Source organism: Rhinatrema bivittatum, chromosome 2 (genome assembly GCF_901001135.1).
Source record: "Rhinatrema bivittatum chromosome 2, aRhiBiv1.1, whole genome shotgun sequence".
NCBI classification, from domain to species: domain Eukaryota; kingdom Metazoa; phylum Chordata; class Amphibia; order Gymnophiona; family Rhinatrematidae; genus Rhinatrema; species Rhinatrema bivittatum.
In genome coordinates, this window is record NC_042616.1 from 190,879,467 (window position 1) to 190,899,384 (window position 19,918).

At 45.5% G+C, this 19,918-nt stretch overlaps 1 protein-coding gene across 5 annotated transcripts in view; it reads right to left on the reverse strand.

The window, feature by feature from the left end:
- Positions 1-19,918, reverse strand: part of VWDE (von Willebrand factor D and EGF domains) — a 268,951-nt gene that overhangs the window by 180,737 nt on the left and 68,296 nt on the right. For 4 of the 5 annotated variants that reach the window (XM_029588981.1, XM_029588980.1, XM_029588982.1 and 1 more), the window contains exons 5-6: positions 5,063-5,152; positions 1,691-1,835 (exon numbers count right to left, since the gene is read on the reverse strand). In XM_029588981.1, the coding sequence (XP_029444841.1) occupies positions 1,691-1,835; positions 5,063-5,152 (235 nt within the window). Of the gene's footprint in view, positions 1-1,690; positions 1,836-5,062; positions 5,153-12,056; positions 12,133-19,918 lie in introns of those variants that run through there. The other variant, XM_029588984.1, reaches the window with a different exon arrangement.

The window sequence follows — 19,918 nt, forward strand, 5'->3', positions numbered from 1 at the left end:
CCATCCCCGGGCCCTCGCCACTCTTTCCTGGGATCTCCCTTGGCCTCTCCCGTTTCCCCAAAGCTAGTTGTGGGGTCTGGGCCTACCCAGCTGAGCTGAGCTGAGCCCAGATCGGGCCGTCTGGCTCCCCCTCCTACCTCCAAGAAATGTGCCAGGGACTTCACCGGCCCTCACTTAACTCTTCAATAGGGATCCAAGCTCAAGAAAGGGGCAGGAGCGATGCCCACTCATTTCCGCCTGCCACAAATCCTTTTAATAATGGTACCAGCCACCCCCTTAGGCCTATGCCACGTGATGTAAAAATATTACCGGTGGGAGGACAAGCTGATGCCATTTTCTTTACGGTCCTATAAGAAAATGGTACCAGCCGGCTCTCAGATTGCTGCCATTCCAGCTAGCACCGTTTAGTAAAGGATTTGTGCAGGGCAAGAGTGAGTATTGTGCTCCTGATTCTTTCTTCTGCATGGAACCCTACATAAGGATTAGAGGGGGCCGGGGAGCTCCCCAGCCCTCACACATTTCTCAGGGGCTGGAAGGGCGTTTGGAGGGGCCCGGAGCTCCGCAGGTTTTTTGGGGGCAGAAGGGCTTAAGGGAGGCCCTGTTTCATTTTTTTGTTGTTGTTTTGTTTTATTTATATTTACTGTATATTTTGGCTTGGGAAACAAACCAAATCTAAATAAACATTAAGCAAATCTAAAAGTGAACCTGCCCTCTCTCCCAAAATGAAAAAAAAAAAAATGAACCAAAAACAAATGTCTTCAGTCTGACCATCCCTAGCAAATGGTGCTCATTAGGCTTAAAATTATAAATATTCTTAGATGTTAATAGTTTTGCATTAAAGATCAATTTAAAAACCTTTCTGCACACACATGGGCATGCATACACAAGTACTAAAAACATAGAGTTGGATATTTAAAAGATTTACCTGTCTGACTTCCAGTGGTAGCCACTAGCCAGATAAATTTAACTAGGCAAAAATGTTTCTTTTCTGAGCAGCTCAATTTGTGTCTTAAACTGCAAGGTGCAGAACTTTAGCCATCAAAAAAGGAACAGGGCCAGAAGCCTTTCTGGGACATGGTATTTTTTTTTATTATTTAAATGGCTAGCAGGGATTTTCAGCACTAATCGCCTTAATTTGGCCACTAATGGCTGCCCTACATTTTGTCTGGATAGATAAAAGCAGATTTTCAGCTGGTTAGATGCAACAATAAATCTGGTTAAATACAACCAGGTAGAATGATCTGTTGTCGTACCCTGGGAATGCGTTTCTGAAAATTGATCTGTCAATAAATAACTAAACATGATGCTGAGAGTAAAGCACGACGAACTGTAGGATATATTTTAAAGGACTGCTGCCAATTCAAAATCAGACGCTGGGTTCTGGTTGAGCTGAAAAAGCCCATTAGGGTAGAAGGAAAATATCAGGACAGAAAATAAAGTAAACCCTTTCTTAATGAATCTTGGAAATGCTTTATAATCAGTCATCTTTGCAGCACCCTAATACACTGTGCAGTACCAAGGCCATCATAGTCTGGCCAGTTTTGTGATCCCAAAGGAAGCATTTGATTGTTAAAGAAAAAGGACTTATCTTCTGAAAACCACATTTTGTTTTACATTGGGAAAAGCGCCTGCGTACAGCTCAATTAAACATGAAAGAATAAATATTAAAGTTATTAAATTATCAGTGTACCTTGATCAACAGTGTGTAATGTTAGTGAAATTTTGCACACGTAGTTAAATTGGCTGGCATCTGTGCAAGGAATGGGCACAGTGCTCTCAACTGTAAGCTTGTGTTTCTTCCCATCTTCTGATATAGTTGCAGTGTCAGAATACAGCTGGCACATGTAAGAATAAGCAAATGGAGAACAGAACATTTGTATGAGTGGCCCATATATTCTGAAGCAAGGTAACTAACAATACAAAATTGCATTGCGATTTCAATTAGCTGGTCATGCTTCCATCAGCAATTAGTCTAGAACTGTATACCAAGTGAGGCACTAGATTTAGTGCTAAAAATCCCCTCACCTTAGATGCATGAGATTTTGGATGTCTAAATGAGAAGCCAAGGGGCAGATTTTAAAAGTTACGCGCGCGGCCTACATTTGTGCGTGCTACCCGGCGCACACAAATGTACGCCCGATTTTATAATATGCGTGCGCAGCTGCGCGCATGTTATAAAATCAGGGGTCGGCACGCGCAAGGGGGGTGCACACTAGGGCACCTTGCGCACGCCAGGCCCTCGGGGAGACCAGCTTGCTTTCCCCGTTCCCTCTGAGGCTGGTAATTTTCCTTCCTCCCCCACACCTTCCCCTCCCTTCCCTACCTGTCCCACACCCCAGCCCGAAAAAAAACCAACCTGTACCTTTGTTTTCTAAGTTACGCCTTCCTCTGGCTGCTGTGCCAGAGTCCTCGGCCATGCCTCCCGGACCGACCCCGGACCACCCAGCCACACCATGCTCTCCAGGTACCTTAGGGCGCGTGCACCGCGCGTCCCTCATTCTTATTTCCTCATTGGCGCGTTCCTCAGGGGCGTCCCCCTGTGATGAAGTCACGCTGCCCGGATATTTAAGCCTACAGTTTATTGCTAGCCGTTGAGTTAGCAAGGGGAATTCTTATGGATGATATTCGCTCTCCGTACCCAGCTACTCTGCCTCTCCAACTTCCATTGGACTCTTTCTGCTAATGGGGTACCCGCACCTTGGGGGCCTCTTTTGCTTCTTTCAGGTCACTATCAGGTAACCGGTACCCGCTCCTCGAGGGCCCATGTTCCCTGACCCGCTGCCTGAATCCATCTCCTCTTCTACTTGGAAGAATTCCCTACAGACACCATCGCTCCTCGAGGGCCTGCCCCCGTTCCAGCGCCAGTGCCATCTCCTACTTGGAACCGCTGTGTGAGTACTTTACCGAGTCTCTCAGCTCCCAGGTATCTGGTACTTGCTCCTCAAGGGCCAGCTCTCCTTATCTCGGGGCTTCTCCATATTTGGGACTCTGTGAATGTTCAATTGTATGCATTTTCTCAGTTCTCTCACTACAACGCTGCTACCGGAGGAACCGCAGTTCCAGTGCCCTGGGGTATACTAGCCCAGCTGGGCTACATCTTCCACTCATTACTGCCACCTCTGGTGGCTTCTCAAACTGTCTAAATAAAGATATAATCTGTGTTTGTGTGTCCAGAGCTGAACCTGACCTGTGGCCCCTCAGGGGACTCCCCCCCGTGGCCGTGGCCAGCCACCACAGTATCCAAGGGTCCACCCAAACCTCACTAATTATAACACTGACTAGTTTGTCTCAATCACACACATGCTCTCTCTCACACACTTTACATAGATGATCTCAATCAAACTCTCTCACTTACACACAGGCTCTCAGTCACAGTTACACATGCACACTCAATCACACATACATGCTCTCACTTACAGACAGGCAGGCTGGCTGTCACTCTCTCTCTTTCTCATTTCCTGCCCCGCCCGGAGCACAAATGTTAGCTGTAGCAGCCTCCCCCTCCAGCCCCCGCAGGCTGAGAAAGAAGAATCCCATTGGCCACGGGAGGCTAATTCTGCTGTCTCCTGTGCCGATTTCTGGCTGCTTCTGATTTTGCTTCGGGCTCACCCTACTACCAAGGGCCGCCGCTGCCGCCTCTACTTTTTCATGCAGTATGGCTCTTTCTTCTTCCCGCGCACCCCACTGCACATCACTTCCTCTTCCGAGTCAGGGTGGGGGCAGGTGCGGGAAGAAGAAAAGGCCCAGCTGCAGTTGCCAGCCTCCACTAACTGCTGCCATTCCCAACCAGGCTTGAATGTGCTGATAGCCCGGGCGGCAACGGCAGCAGTGGAAGATAGCCTGCCTATCACTCGGTGAAGGAAGTGGGGGGAAGAGCAACGGGAGACCACTGCTTGTCGCGACACACCAGTTGAGAAGCACTGGTCTAAAATATAGCTGCATGAATTCTGACAGGCATTAAACGCAGAGCTCTCATTTCACTGGTGAGTTATTCTCTTCATTGGCTTCCTGTACATTGAAGAATAAAATTTAAAGTTACAAAGATCATTCACAAAGCCTTAAGTAATAATGTACTTCCTATACTGTTGGTGGTCCTCTGAAAATTTATCAACCCCTGCCCGTGGACATTGTGATCTGCCAGCTAAAGTTTTTTTTATTTGTGCTCTTCCCATGGTTGGTTCGATTAGTGGAGTCTCAAGAAAGGTGACTATTTTGGAACTCGCTACCCAACAATCTATGGGTTATCAACTGTACTAAGACATTCATAAAACAATTAAAGGACTTTTTATTCAGGAGAGCCTTTGGGGTAAATGAATAGTTTCTCAACATCTTTTTTGGGGTGTCATCATTGATTACCTAGTTGATATGCCATTGACAGATTATATGGCAATCAGTTGCAATGGCAATATGAATAAGACACATTAAGAATTCAAATACAGTACATCTTTAAAAACATATATGGTCACACCATACAAACATTTACGTATCTAAAGTAAGTGTAAGTTGTTAGTGAACATTTTAGAAAGCTGTAGAACCACTGTCATCAAAATTCGGTTTCTTACCTGGACTCGTTAATACTTGGTATAGGATTCGATGCATAAATTGCATCCAATTTGAAAGGAAACTCAAAATTTAGGGCCACCCACTTAGACGGCCATTTAAGTCAGAAGCGTACAGAATAATGCTTAGACAGACATACAACTATAAGGTGTCTGAACTGCTGCCAAACAAGGGAGCTGAATCACAAAGGTTTTCACATATATTTAACAGACAAAAATGTTGTAAGATGCTTAAATTGCTACTGTTAGCACTGTACAGCTGATAAGAACACTTATCATGACTATGTGATCTGCTAATTTAATAAGAAACAGGGTAAGAATCAACACATCTATTTGTTATGAAGGGTTTTACTGCTTTGATAAATAATATGGGGAACATGGCCACAGTTTATTACTATTAACAAGATTTGTTAAAAAAGGCTTTCCTATGGAAGTCCCTATGCAGCCTACTAAAGGAGCTTATGCTTTTATATATATATAGTAATTTCTTTTCTTATCTGTACCTTAATGCCAGCGAAAAATTCATTGCTTTCTACTGATGGACTTTGCACATCTGGGTTTTCTAAGAAAAAGCTGGAACTACTGCAATAAATCTGTAAATAAACATCAACAATATTTAAATTATGAAACTAACTTATAACAATGCAAATGAACAATCCCCCATCAACATGCTTAGTAATAAATAGAAAAAATATATGACAATATTATTTTTTGTGTCATTGTGGCACAACACCATAAATTGTAAAAACTAAAGGCTCAATTTTCCCAATTAAATCCAAATAATGGACTGAGGTGAATCTCTTTTCGAGAAGATCGGTGAATTTAAAAGCAACTCCCCCTCCCATCATGGTACATTCTTTCATCAGAGGTTACATGAGCGGCCAAACAGCAGTAAATTAAATTTGGCATTCACAGTCCCTGGGGAGAGGGAGTCACAGTTATTATGCAATGGTGACACCTAGTGGCCAAGTTAAGGGCCCATGATTGCAAGGTTCCAGAAGGAGTCCTGGTACATGACCCTCGATTGAGCACTGTCAATATAATTGCTGGAGTAAAAAGCAAGTTGGGAAGAGATATAAAATAGGGGAGGAAACCCCTGGGTAGTTTTGAATGAATTCTCAAGGTAGCAGATCCCACCCCTGGATCCAATGGAATAAGATAAAAAAGAATGCCTGTCTGCTGTGCATAAGCTGCACAGACTATCTTGTTCCCCTTAAATACTGGTAATATGCCTCCTTAATGGTAGTGCTGGACACAGAATAAACATGTAGATATCACATGCTCATTGCCATTGCTAAGAGCCACAATGGCCACAGCTGCAGTTGTAGCCTCAGCCATCATCTCCAATTGCTGTTCGCTGGTATTTCTCCAGCTTCCAGCTGATCCTCTCTGGCTGTTACTGGGGTAACATGGACGTAACCTGGTAGGTCCTCCTCCAAATCTAATAAATCTGACGTATCTGGTCCCCTACAATTCTGTTAGAGGAGAGTAGGATCTGCACCTAATTTTGTTTGAGGAGGATACGATCTGTTGAGAGCTCTGCATTCTACCAACTTTCCACTTGTTGGATTCAGTCCACTTATGACTGTCGTTTTCAGAAATGGCCTCCATTATTACCTTGATCCTGGTCCAGGGTAGAAGCAAGCACCCTATCTCTTGGGTATCAGGAGATAGAAGTAGAAGAAGCAAGGGTACCCTGCTGGTTTATGAAGAATCCTTAGGCATATAAAGGACCAAGGGACCAGCTTTGGCTGGTGGAGGAGCTTCAACCACTAAGTACTTGTGCATGTGTACATGCGTGAGTGTGTGTGTGTGTTTGCTGGAGTGCGCGCTATGACTGTTTCCTTTGTCTTCAAACCTCTTCCCCAAAAGGTGCCGGTGCCCTGCCACACACTATCCTTCACCCTCCCTCTCACCTGAAAGAGATAAAATATTTATTAAAAAGTAAAATGTATTGTTTTTATACTAAAAAAAAAAAAAAAAATCCTAATTTTTGAGCATTTGAGCAAATCCTGAAATTTTTTTCCTATAAGTTTAGGGGTAGATTTTTAAAAAGTGCGCCTTCGCGTACTTTTGTTGGCGCACCAGGCGCAAACAAAAGTACACTGGATTTTAGTAGATACGCGCGTAGCCGCTAAAATCCAGGATCGGCGCGCGCAAGGCTGCCGATTTTGTGCAGCCGGCGCGCGCCGAGCCGCGCAGCCTGCCTCCATTCCCTCCAAGGCCGCTCCGAAATTGGAGCGGCCTCGGAGGGAACTCGCTTTCGCCCTCCCCTCACCTTCCCCTCCCTTCCTCTATCTAACCCACCCCCCCGGCCCTATCTAAACCCCCCCTACCTTTGTCGGGGGATTTACGCCTCCTGGAGGGAGAAGTAAATCCCCGCGCGCCAGCGGGCCGCTAGCGCGCCGAGATGCGACCTGGGGGCGGTTCCGGAGGGCACGGCCACGCCCCCGGACCGCCCCGGGCCGAAACCATGCCCCCGGGCCCGCCCCCGAAATGCCGCGTCCCGCCCCCAAAACGCCACGCCGATCGGCCACACCCCCGACACGCCCCCTCGAAAAACCCCGGGACTTACGCGAGTCCCGGGGCTCTGCGCGCGCCGGCAGGCCTATGGAAAATAGGCGCGCCGGCGCGCAAGGCCCTGCTCGCGTAAATCCGGGCGGATTTACGCGAGCAGGGCTTTTAAAATCCGCCCCTTAGTGTTGTGTGTGTTGGAATGATGGATTTTAATATAGGCATGGGTATAATGTAGGTTTAAATAGTGCATACTTTTGGGATTAAAATAAAATGGTATGAAAGAGGGGATTGTTTGAGGAATAAAATTGATTGTATGTATTTACTATTTATATTTATGTATATTTACTATAATTTACTGTTGATTACTATTCTTTGATTAGGACTGATTGATGGAAAGATGGAAAAGTAGTGCAATAAATAAATATAATAAAAGGAGGACATGTGTAGACTGTGTGATGAGAGTCTTGTGCAGTAGATAGGGTCTAGCAAAAGCCCCTATGAACAAAAGGTGCCATGATGTATTGCAGCAATCATAGTATTATCTCTATAAAAATGACAAAAAAATGATTCCATTATTGGACTTTTCCCCCAATTATTTCACGATACTTTTTTCCCATTCCAGTGAAATCTGATAGCATAAACAGAAAGTCAAGCATGGGCTGGATTCCATGATTTTCCATGGAAAGAAACAAGAAGATGTGTGAACATTTCATGATGCCTTGTTTCCTTTCCTTGACATAGAAATTTACATATGGTTAGGTAAAGGGGTACCCCTTTTAGTTTTAGGGACATGTTCCTGCCCTTTACAAGCATGCAGTAGGTGGCTTCAGTAGGTCTGGGTGCCCTCAGTGTGACAGAACTCTTTACCAATCCCTGCCTATTGGTGATGTTAGAAGAGTGTTAGATATGGTACGGAGGAGTACCACTCCCCATTGGGAAGAGTAAAGTAATCTATATATATATATAAACTCCAAAGCACTCACTGACTCATCACTAATTCTCCCACTTGCCAAGTATCTACAAGGCTGAAACTTGGCTCTGTCATTCCCTATCATGTCCTTGGAAAACCTAACCGCTTCTCACTGTCCTACATTCAATGGTTCATTCCGTACCGCCATCTAATGCAACACCCCGCCAGGGTCACATCGGAATGGGATATGAATAGCAGTCTGTAATGCAGGATATGACGTGCCAATCATGCAATAGTACATCGTACGTTACATCTATAGATGTAAACTCCAAAGCCTTCACTCGCTCAAAACAATTACTTTGTATCTTGCGTAAAATAAACTCACACGTTTCTATCAACTACTCCACCGTAGCACAGCAAGGGTATTCTGCTAGTATTATATAAATCATTGATCCCACATGGATAGAGGAGTTGCGGGTGGATTACTGAGAGTGAGCAGGAAGAGAATTCCAAGCTCTGGAGTCCCGGTAATCTTAGAACCCTTTCCCTCTGAGGGGCTCAATAGGACCTTTCTCAGAGAGGTCCTGGAGAAGTAGTGTGGTGGAGAAGAATTCAAGGGTGGAAGTTCCTGGGTGTTCCAGAAGACAGAGAGAGTGGTTCTGACAAGTGTAGTGGACCAGTGTACTGGAAGGTGCCAGAGGAAATGGTATCCTGTCTTGGAAAGTTCACAGGAATCAATGGTTGATTCAGTCCAAATCAGCCGGAGACACCAAAAGAGAGAGAGAGAGAGAGAGAAGAGAGAGCGAAAGAGGATGAGAAAAGTGCATTGGAGAAATTGGTACTGGGAGGGCCCAAGATGGGAGAGTCTGGCACATTGTGTGTTCAGTGAGCTCCCCTAGATAGTCATCATGAGGGAGAGAAATATAAGGGTCAGATTGGTTCATGCCCAGTTATGGGAACAACAAGAAGTTGTAAGAGGAGGGCACTTTAATTGTGGAAAATGTCTGCATTGTAACAATTGCATTGAAGGAGAACAATGGGTGGACCCAGTGTCCAAATACAGAGTGAATTGGAAGATGCTCACCTCCTGCAATATGGAGTATATAGTATACGCACTGGTGTGTCCATGCCCGAAAGTGTACATAGGCAGAACCACTCGTAAAGTAAAAATTAGATTGAATGAACATAAATCACGGATACAGACACAAACGCTCACAGCTCCAATCATAACACATTGTGTCCAATTTCATCATAAATTTGAACATATTCAGTGGATTGTATTAGATCATGTACAAGCATTGAAACGAGGGGGGAATTGGGTCTAGACATTAAATCATAGGGAAGCATACTAGATTTTCACATTAAGATCGCAAGCACCAGATGGCTTGAATGAAGAACTGGAGTGGAGTTCTTTGATCTGACGATGTAATGACATGGATAGAACATGGAGCCGGATAGGAGGTTTTGAAAGTCCACGAGGAGGTACAAAAAGGTTTAGGTATACAGAAAAGAGTTGGACAGCGCCCGGAAATGGTGATCCGACGTGACGCCGCATAACATTGGAAACCGACATTGAATATTGAAATAACGTCTCCTGAAGAAAAATCTTCGGATTGGAAACAAGGCCTCATTGGGAGCAGTAATTCGATTCAAATAAGTCGGTGTTGTTAAAGATAATGATTTCGTTAGAATGAAGGATCAAGCAATTAATGTTGGAAACACAATGGCGCTGAGTATGGGCGAGATATAAGAAAAATGTTTGCAGAAAAAAAAGTCTTTTAAGAATTTTATAAATCACATTGGGTGTTTAAAGAGTATGGCACGTAAAAAAACGCATAACAGACACAAAAAAATTTAAAAAGGTGGAGGAGGTTGGTTAATGATTAAAAGAGCAGAGCACATTACATGGTAGTAATGGCATAACATCATTGTATGAAACCTTCCACCCCACTTTTAAAAAATTAAAAAAAAAATGTTTGTCATTAAAAAAAAGGTGTTTTTTTTTAAATAGAGACGTTGTCCATTATAATATTCAGTTAACATTGAGTAACACCACGGTGTAACAGAAAAACACAAAGATTTAATAAATTAAACAAAGTGAGAATGGAGGGGTCAGGAGTGGTATTGGTTTAATGATATCAACCAATGGCATAGCCATTTTCAAACATCCTGAACACATCAAAATGTGCTCTGACCTCCCAGAGACATCAACTTCTCTTTATCTTCTTCACAGAACATGCTGCTATGTTTCAACCCATATGATCAAGGATCTACAAGCAGTAACCAAGAGCAGGCCAGCTTGATGATGTCATAATGTGCTCTGACTTCCTTAAGATTCTGTTTGAATTGAACTAAACTCGTATGTTTCCCTTCAGGAAATTAAGGTGCAAAAGGAAAACAGCGATACTAAGAGGTAGATCTTTAAAAAGTACGCGTGTGCGAACAAAAGTACGCTGGATTTTATAAGATACGCGCGTAGCCACGCGTATCTTATAAAATCCGGGGTCGGCATGCGCAAGGCTGCGCAAAATTGGCAGCCTGCGTGCGCCAAGCTGCGCAGCCTGCCTCCGTTCCCTCCGAGGCCGCTCCGAAATCGAAGCGGCCTCAGAGGGAACTTTCCTTCCGCGTCCCCCCACCTTTCCCTCCCTTCCCCTACCTAACCCACCCCCCCAGCCCTACCTAAATCCCCCCCCTACCTTTGTTGGGCAAGTTACGCCTGCTTCAAGCAGGCGTAACTTGCACGTGCCGCCTCGCATCCCCCGGCACAGGCCGCAGTGCTGGGGGACTCGGGACCGCCCTCCCGGCCCGCCCCCGAACCGTCGCCACGCCCCCGGACCTGCCCCGGACCGCCCCCTGACCCCCAGACACGCCCCTGGACACGCCCCTCCCGCCCCTTTAACGAAGCCCCGGAACTTGCGCGCGCCGGCAGCCTATGCAAAATAGGCGCGCCGGCGCAGGGCTTTTAAAATCTAGCCCTAAGTGTAGTGGGTGATGGAGGCACATGAAGAATATGAGCCAGGGGTCACTGGATGCTCTACTGTCTGTGACAGAAATTTGAATAAAATTGGATGAATGATTCAAAGGTTATTAGGGAGGACATGCTTGCAGTGGGAGTAGATGGGGCTGGGAGTGGGCAGAAAGACAAACACAGTGACATGTTAATTTTATAATGTCAAGCGTAGGCAACTGGGCTATAATATGTTTTCATTTCATAGGAAATAATCAGAACTACGCGCCTGTGAGGGAGGCCACCCGTATGTTTGGTCTTAGCAGAAGTAACTGAAGTGCAGTACATATCTGCCTTCTTGGTCAGAGTAACCACTATCATCGCCAATGTGGGCCACAGTTTGAGGCTCTTAGGCCTATGACACCTATCTCCAAAGCTTCCTAAGAATCCACTGCTACAATTATCATCCTCCACTGGAGCCAACATCAGTTGTGTGGTTGCTTGGCACAACCATGAGCTGGGGAAATAGCCAGGAGTACAAAAAGGAGGCCCAAACTCTGGCTGATTCCACACAAACTATTTACAAGCAAAAACCAAAGAGCAGAGGCCGCTTACCTCAGCTGTGTCACATCAATCCAATATACACAGTTCTTACTTAGGCTGGTTTCCTGCCATCTCTCTGGGGCCTCCCCAACCTTCTGGGCCCTACTTTCATAATTATGCAAGACTGCAGGGATCCTCCTGTGACCCACAATCCCTTGCTAGATTGGCCCTTAAGGAGAACCAGACCAGATAGCTGTGGCCAGTCCTTTAAGGTGTTCTGAGGGAGTTTCTTATTCAGTCCCTCACAAGTTGTCACAAAGAACGCACTGTGAATGGGAAAGCAAAATGAACATACCTGTAAACACAGGGAAAGTTCTTAGTGGTCCTAGGTAAATGGCAGCTGGGGTGCCTCTCTAAGGAATGATGTGGCTGACCTAACCTAGGCAGCAGAAAGATTTGGAGTCATCCTCCTGTCACCCCTGATGTTTGAGTTACTGCTGGATATGGTAATCTGGATGAATTATTGGCATGGCAAAGGAACTATTAAAGGATTATTATCTTCCTTGTTTTCCTAACATACCTGGTGATGGGCTGTGGGGGTTGGCCTTCGCTGTCTGCCTACACTGCCAGGGGTGCCATTGACCAGGATGTTTTTTCTCTCCACCTCACTGAAAAGACAGACAATGACAAGCTCTTGATTATTTTGTAATGTTGTTTTGGTGAACCTTTTTCTTAATGCCCTTTTTTTTTTTTATCATGTTAATGATAACAGTTTTCTTTATTTCAATAAACACATTCTCTTGTTTAAGGTAACATGGATTTGTGTTCACTCAGTGGACCTATGTGCTAAAAGTTAGTTTACATGTCATGGCCATTTTCTATATATACAAAAATCAGCAAGCTATGCACTAAGGCCATAGTATACATGCTAAATTAGAGTTAGAAGACATTAGTGGTCACATTCTAAAATCATTTACCCTGCAACTACAGAAGTCATGCTGCAACAAAATGTATTCTATCTTAATAGATTCCACTCGTACAAGCAAACTAGTACCACCTTCTCCAACATGCCCATGATATATACTGTCTGGCATAGTGTCTTCTAGGCTAGGAGGCCCTCCATACCTCCTGCTGCTATTGCTCTGAACAGGAACGCATGTCAGTACTCATGGATGTAACCCTGCCATGCATGCTCATAGTATCAGTAGTGCACAGTGGTGCAAGGGCACCTCCAGTTAAAAAAGAAATGTGTACTGTGCATCACAAATCAAAGATTTCTGGGGTCCAGGACTCTCTATGGCTTGAAAAATTAGGTGTTTTGAGCTACAGCTGAACTGAGGTGAGGTGCGGAGGGGAGGACAGAAGATAGAAGTTTGCAAGCTCTTAGCCTCTACAGGTACTCATTTTCCTCAACCACCTCAGCAGAGGACGAGAGCTTGCACATTCCCCTCTCCTCCCCTGCTGATTTGTGACTATGGTTCCTGTGCATGCAGTGGGGTGAGGGGGTGTTGGTGGAGACTTTGGGAAACTCAGGGTGATGGATCCTCATCTCCTGTTCTGTGCAGGTTTCCTGGAGGAAGGTAGGGAGAAAGAACAGGGGGAGAGGGACTGTATTAGGGAGCAGAGTGCCTCTTTTTATTTTTTTTAATATGATCTACTCTACCCAGTCCAATCTCACTCCCTCCCCCTCTTGTTCCCTGCAGGGGTTCTTGTCCCAAGCCAGAACTTATTCTGACTAGGGACAATATGGACACCTGGAAATTGTCCTTATCATTGCTCTCCCTTTAATTTTTTCTTACTGTTTTACCATTATTTTGTAATCTTTTCCCTTTTAGTTTAGCTACTTTATGTATCACTTTGGCAAACATGAAAAAATTGTCATGCCAATAAAGTTATCTGAATTTGTCTGCTCCAGCCTGAGTCTGGCCTTTTCTTCTCCCATTCTCTGAATGCTGCATTGGAGGACAAGGATTGGAGTAGAAAGCAGAGGGCTGTTCTCTGTTGAGTTTAGATGCTTAGCCAGTGGGAGAGGTCTGGGATTAAAGAAGGGGAACAATGCTAGAGTTGGGCTTGGGCATTTGCGAGAGAGTACTGGGGTCATTCCTAGAATGGAGAAGAGAGAGAGAGAAAGCGTGCATGAGAAAGTGTGCTCTAACTGCCCCCCCCCCCCCCCTCCACACACACACATACACTCCACACTGAATCTCAGGGCGATCACAACTGAAAAGGTCTCAGGTATGTTTCTGGATCCAGGTGCAGGCAATTATATGCCGCATGTTGCAACTTCTGAGTGCCAACCGGCTGTTGAGAAAGAGAAGTCAGTGTCATGTGCAGGTGCTGGGAGCTGTGTAGCTTCCTGCTGATACCATTGCTGCCAGGGGAGCCTGCACTCAGGGTTGGTGCAAGCCTGTTTAGCACCCTAGGCGAACCTCTGGTTATTCACCACTCCCCTAACTTATCTATTGGTGGCAGCTCCAGCACAGAGTTTCCTCCTACTTGAGGCAGTGGCTCCAGAACTTTGCTCCTTTCTTTGGCAGTTTTGACTCTAGTTCAGTATCACTCTGGACCGCACCCTGGCAAGATTTTGGCACCCACTAAATCTTGGCACTCTAGGCGACTGTCTAGTTTGCCTAATGGAAGCACTTGTCCTGCCTGCACTCATCTGTGTTGAGAGAGAATCATTGCAAGAGAGACTCAGGGTGTGCTCTGCTGACTTGGGAACAACCATTGGAAGGATGATTCAGATCTAGGGCGTATTAACGATCAGTCAGTTTTGGGATGGGGTCAGGAGGGAGATTATGGGAAGAAAGGCAGATGATGGGCAGGAGAGAAAGAGAGCAAGAATAGAAAGAGAGAGACGCTGGGCAATGTGGTCATAGCATGGGGTAGAAAGAAAAGGAGAGTTTCTGGGCAGAGAGTGAGGGGAGAGAGTTTCTGTCCCAAAGAGCTTACAATCCAAGAAGCTGGGCAGAGGTGAGGGAAGAGAGAGAGACTTCAGCTTTCCTACTGATTTTCTTGGGGTTATGCAATTTTTTAAAGATATGGATCAAGCAAATACAACTTGAGATGAAATATCAGATTTTGCAGATACCACAATAATATAATTAACATTTATCAAAAATAAGAAAAACAAGATTTCCTTATCTTCAAGTTCACACAAAGTCCACCATAAGAGGAGGGGAATAATACCAAAATCCAAGAAGAAGTAAAATAAAAAGGAAAGTAAGGGGCCCCAGTGCAGTCTTCACACTCAGTTATAGAAGAAGGAAATAACAGAGGAGTTCAGGATATAGATAAAAGGGATAGGGAAACACTCAAAGGCACAATCTTATCACTTAAGAAATACCTCAATTGTCCTGGCTCAAAAAACATTAATATTTAAATCACCAAGGAGATGCAGGAAAATAAAGTCAGTCCCAAAAGTTCCAAAATAATTTTGATTATGCAAATATTTTTATTCATCAAATCGGCAACTCCATTGCTCAAAAGACACAGAATTTTTTCAAGCTTGGAATGAAGAAACAATATCTCTTTAACTATAGCCTGTTGAATCCCAGCAGCTTTGCTAGTCTGACTCCTACAGTCTCTAAACATCTCCCAACAACAGTTATTTCAGCATCTTGAGCAGTAATTTTCCCTTCAAAAAGACTGATTTTTATCCACAATAAGTGCCATTTGCACAGTCAAAGTCTTACTCTAACCCCAAATGGCCTTCCAAATCTCCTCCAATACAAACTTGAAAGGTTGTTCCAGTTGAAAATCAGCCCCAATACTTCTCTGAATGACCTAGTAACTGCATACCTTCTGACCACCAATATCTCCTGTGGATGTTATTACAACCTTTTACAGATCTGCCAGGTCCTCTCCAGTGCTCAAGTAGAGTTTCCTCCCACCACTCTTGGCATCACTGATCATATCATCAGCTGATGCCAGAACCTGAGGGGAATATACTGCTTTTCCCTCCAAGTAATCCACAGAAGGTTGCCTCTCATCATGATTTAAGGAGATACTCTGGTCTTGGGAGGTCGAGGGCACATCCTCCCCCCTCCTCCACACTATACAATGACCACAAACCCCTGTATCCATCAAAGCAAAAAGAACAAAGGGTTCATCAGGCCAGTTGATGAAGGAGGCACAGAGACTACAGGGTAAGTTTGAGGCCTTCTTTTCCTCTTCCTTATCAATTAGAGGATATTTATGATCTAACCTTTCTGTTGGACAATTTTTAAGGTTGACATGGTTGTGTTCTTTCACAGATGATTTCATTACACAAATTTCAAATATGCGTTCAAGATTCCTGCAATGAGTGTATCCTCCAAAGTTAGTGCACAAGGCCTTCAAAAGAGCACGATGGCCGATCGTGACTGGTTACTCACACCTAATAATAAATTTCAAGACTCAAGAATCATGTGTGTACTTCCCTATAACCTCAAGTACTTTTAGTTCGACAAAGCATTAAGAAATACTAGCCGATATTGAATTTATATCCGGTTTTTTCAAGACATTCCAGTATTTGTATTTAAAAGAGCACACAATCTTCATGACAGTTTAGTACACTTTTCTTTTTACTCACAAGATTTGGCTCCAACTGAAACAATATTAGGTCACTTGCCATGTCAAAGATGTAGTGTGTATCAATTATCTTTTCAAGGGAATACATTAATTTTCCCAGATCATAAACCATTCATTTTGAGTCAACATTCAACATGTAAATCTAAGGATGTCATCTATATCATTTTGTGTCTGTGCCCGCTATTATTCATAGGTAAGACCATCTGAGCCATTGGCACTTGAGTACAAGAGCACGTTAAGTTGTATTTGGAGAGAAAATTTGGAAGCTCCCCCTTGTGAACCATTGGATATCAGCTTCTCATACATTGGAAGATCAATGATTTTCAGTCCTTTGTCAACTGTTTCCAGCTGATGACATTCAACTTCTAATTCCCATCCAAAATTCAATCGAAGACACCTACAAGAAAACCTCAGCTCTACTTATCTCAATTAAACATCTCCTAAATTCTCTGAAGCTCATAATAAACATCAACATGGACAAAAAACCCAATCCAACTCTGCCACCCCTGCCTTTACTTGACAAACAAATGAACTCTATACTCCCTATCACCCACACCAGGAACCTCGGAATTATCATTGATAAAGAACTTTCATTCAAAAACCACATATCAAAAAAAACTAAAGAAGGATATCACAGACTCCTACCCTAAGACATTTAAAATAGTTTCTTAACCCTTATGATTTCAGAACTGTCTTACAACTACTCATTTTCTCTACTTTCGACTACTGCAACTCCTTACTAATTGGAATACCTTATTCAAACCTCAAACCGCTCCAGATTCTGCACAACTCAGCAGCCAGAGTTCTGACTGGAACAAAGAGAAATGAACACATAACGCCCATATTGATCTCACTTCATTGGCTCCCAATTAAAGCACGCATCGAACACAAATCAATGACCATCATTCATAAAATTCTAAACAATGATCATCAAGGACTAAATGGCTTAAACATAACCCCCCAGAATCCTCAAGGAAACCTACATTCAAACAACTTAGGATGCTTAAACATTCCCCCCATCAGAGATGCACATCTGACAACTACAAGAGAAAGAGCCTTTTCCATTGCCTCCCCTAAATTTTGGAACTCCCTACCTAAAGATCTGAGAACCCAACCCAACCTCAAAACGTTCAAAAAAGACCTAAAAACATTGCTGTTTCGCAAATTCTACACTGACCTTCATACTTCTGAACATCCTAACTCCCAATCGAGCTTTCATCCAAAAACCTCAAAATAACTTCTCTCCAACCAGAACAAACAAGCCTCCTCCCAATTAATGATACTTTCTGGACTTGAAATGTTTAACCTCTGTTTAATATGCACATTGTTATACTTTTGCACAACTGTTAAAAGAGTTACAATTTAAATTTTGTAAACCGTTATGATGGCTTTACTGAATGACGGTATAAAAAACTCAACAAATAAATAAATAAAAATAAATTACAGGGATTTTGCAGTGATTTTAAACAGAATATGATGTATATGCAGGATCAATTTTTGCAGTGTGGTTACCCAATTAATGTGGTCCATAGGGCTTACAAATTTGCCCTATATATTAATAGACATGTTGTGATCCTGCCCGCGAGGAGTGTGGGCAGGCTCTTACCTTCTCGCAGCCAGTCGGGCTGCTGACGCTGCTGCTTCTCTCTCCCTGAATCAGCTGGGGCCGTCCCCGCAGCTGTTCCCATGCGGTCGACTCCTCTGCTCCTGTTTCTGCCTTCCCCTGACGTGCTGCTGTGATCCCTGGACCTTCAGCCAGCAGGGAGGCTGTCCCTGCCAGTGCCTGCTTCAGCCCGGGTCCTCACCCGGCCGGGAGCCATCCCTGCCGGTGCCTGCAGCCTCTTACAGCTCCCTGCAGCCAGCACTTCTCTCTTCAGCCTTGCAGCGTGGAGCAGTGCCTGCAGCCTGCTACAGCCCCCTGCTTCCCCTGCAGCCAGCCTTACCTCTCTCTGCTTCTTCCTGCTTCAGTCCTTGCGGCTGGGAGCTGCTCCAGCGACCTGCCTTCACCCAGCTCCAGTCCAGGGCTGCTCTGTGGCTTCCTTGGGCCCTCCACGTGGCTGAGGACGCCACCAGCTTCCAGCTCTTCTCTCCAGCTTCCTAGGGCGCAGGCGCGCGCCTCTCTGCTCCTCTTCAAGGGCCAGCCAGGTGTGGCCCCCTGCTGACCCCTCCCTGGGCGTTGTCCACCTCAGCTCTACTAAAGGGCTCAGCGTTCAGTCTGTCTTTGCCTTCGCAAGGAGTTGGTCACTCCTGAGATCCTTCGCTCCAGGAAGTCGTCCGTGTTCCAGCACTTCTGCAAGGTCCTGTGTTTCTTGTTCTCTTTCGGATCTCCTCGTCCAGTCCTGATGTCTGCCTGCTGTTCCAGTCCTAAGGTCTGTCTCTTGATCCAGTACTTGTGTTCCAGTCCTGATGTTACCTGCTGTTCCAGATGTCCATGTTCCAGCCCTGAGGTGTGTCTCCTATTCCAGTATCCGTGTTCCAGTCCTGATGTTACCTGCTGTTCCAGATGTCCTTGTTCCAGCCCTGAGGTCTGTCTTAGTCTTTGTTCCTGACCCTGATACTTTAACCTGCCTTGAGCTGCCAGGAGTGCAGTGTATCTGCCTTGAGCTGCCAGGAGTGCAGCGTATCTGCCTTGATCTGCCAGGAGTGCAGCAAACTATGCATTGAGCTGCCTGGAGTGCAGCAACCTGCTTCTTCCCTGTGCTCTTCCGCTCTCAGCGTGATCCGCGACCAGCCTTCCAGGGCTGTGTAGGGCGCGCATGGGACAGGGTGGTCCGCGACTCAGTCCCGCGGGTGGTCTGAGTAGGGCGCCCTGAGGGACAGTGCCCATGTCTTCCTTCAGCCCTCGTTCCTGACTCCACCTCTGTGCATCCAGTACCTCGTCCTGAGTCCACGTCTGTGCCTGTCCATGTCTATGCATCCTGCACCTCGTTCCTGAAGTCCACGTCTATGCCTGAGTCTACGTCGTTCCTGAGTCTCGTCTGAATCCATGTTTCAGTCTTCGCTGCCCTGGCCTCCATCTGGCCTGCCGCTTCGAGCCGTACCCTGCGGCAGGTCTGAAAGGACTGGGAACGGTCGGAGGACTGTTCACAAGACCAACATTGCGTTGTTGGGTCTTCCGAAGCGTGCAGGACCAGAAGAGGGCCTGTCTTCCAGTCATCACTCCAGCCCTGCTCCCGTCCAGCCCATGCTCGGGCATGCCACGCCACTCGCGGCACCTCTTCAGAGTTTCACTGGGGTCGAGCCGTGGCCCAAGGACACACATCTCCCAGGAGTGGGATCGCTCTCCTAGCGCTCCACAACAAGACATTTGTTATTTAAGAAGGCACAAAGGGGGTAAACTGATCTGATTGTCCTTATACTGTTACGGGTAGATTTTTAAAAAGTTGCGCACATTAATAACGGGGGTTACACATGTGGCTGGGCCTTGCGCGCCCCGCACGCATTTTCAAAGGGACCCGGCCACACAAATAAAACCCGTTACGAGAAGAACTACTGGGCTTCGTTGAAGGGGTGGGCCTGGCGGGCATGTTCTGGGTGGGGAGGGACGGGTTGGGGGTCGGGCCGGGCTGGCGCCATTCATTGCTGTGCCAGAGCCTCGTGAGCCAGCCGGCATGCACAACTTACTTCAGTTTGGGCCCAAAAGTCAAAAAAGGGAAAAGGAATGATTTAGAGGTTGGGGAGGAGAAGGGAAGGGGAAGGTTCTTCCCCATCTCTTGTCTTTAACCTCTAATTAAACAGAACAAGCAGCACGCTCTCCAGAGTCCTGCAGTCAAAGGATGCCATCAGTGGATGCATGGGGGCATGCATTCTCAGGACTTTACTCCAGGGGGAAAGATGGTTCCTATTGGAGGTGCAGTGTTTTCTACTCTA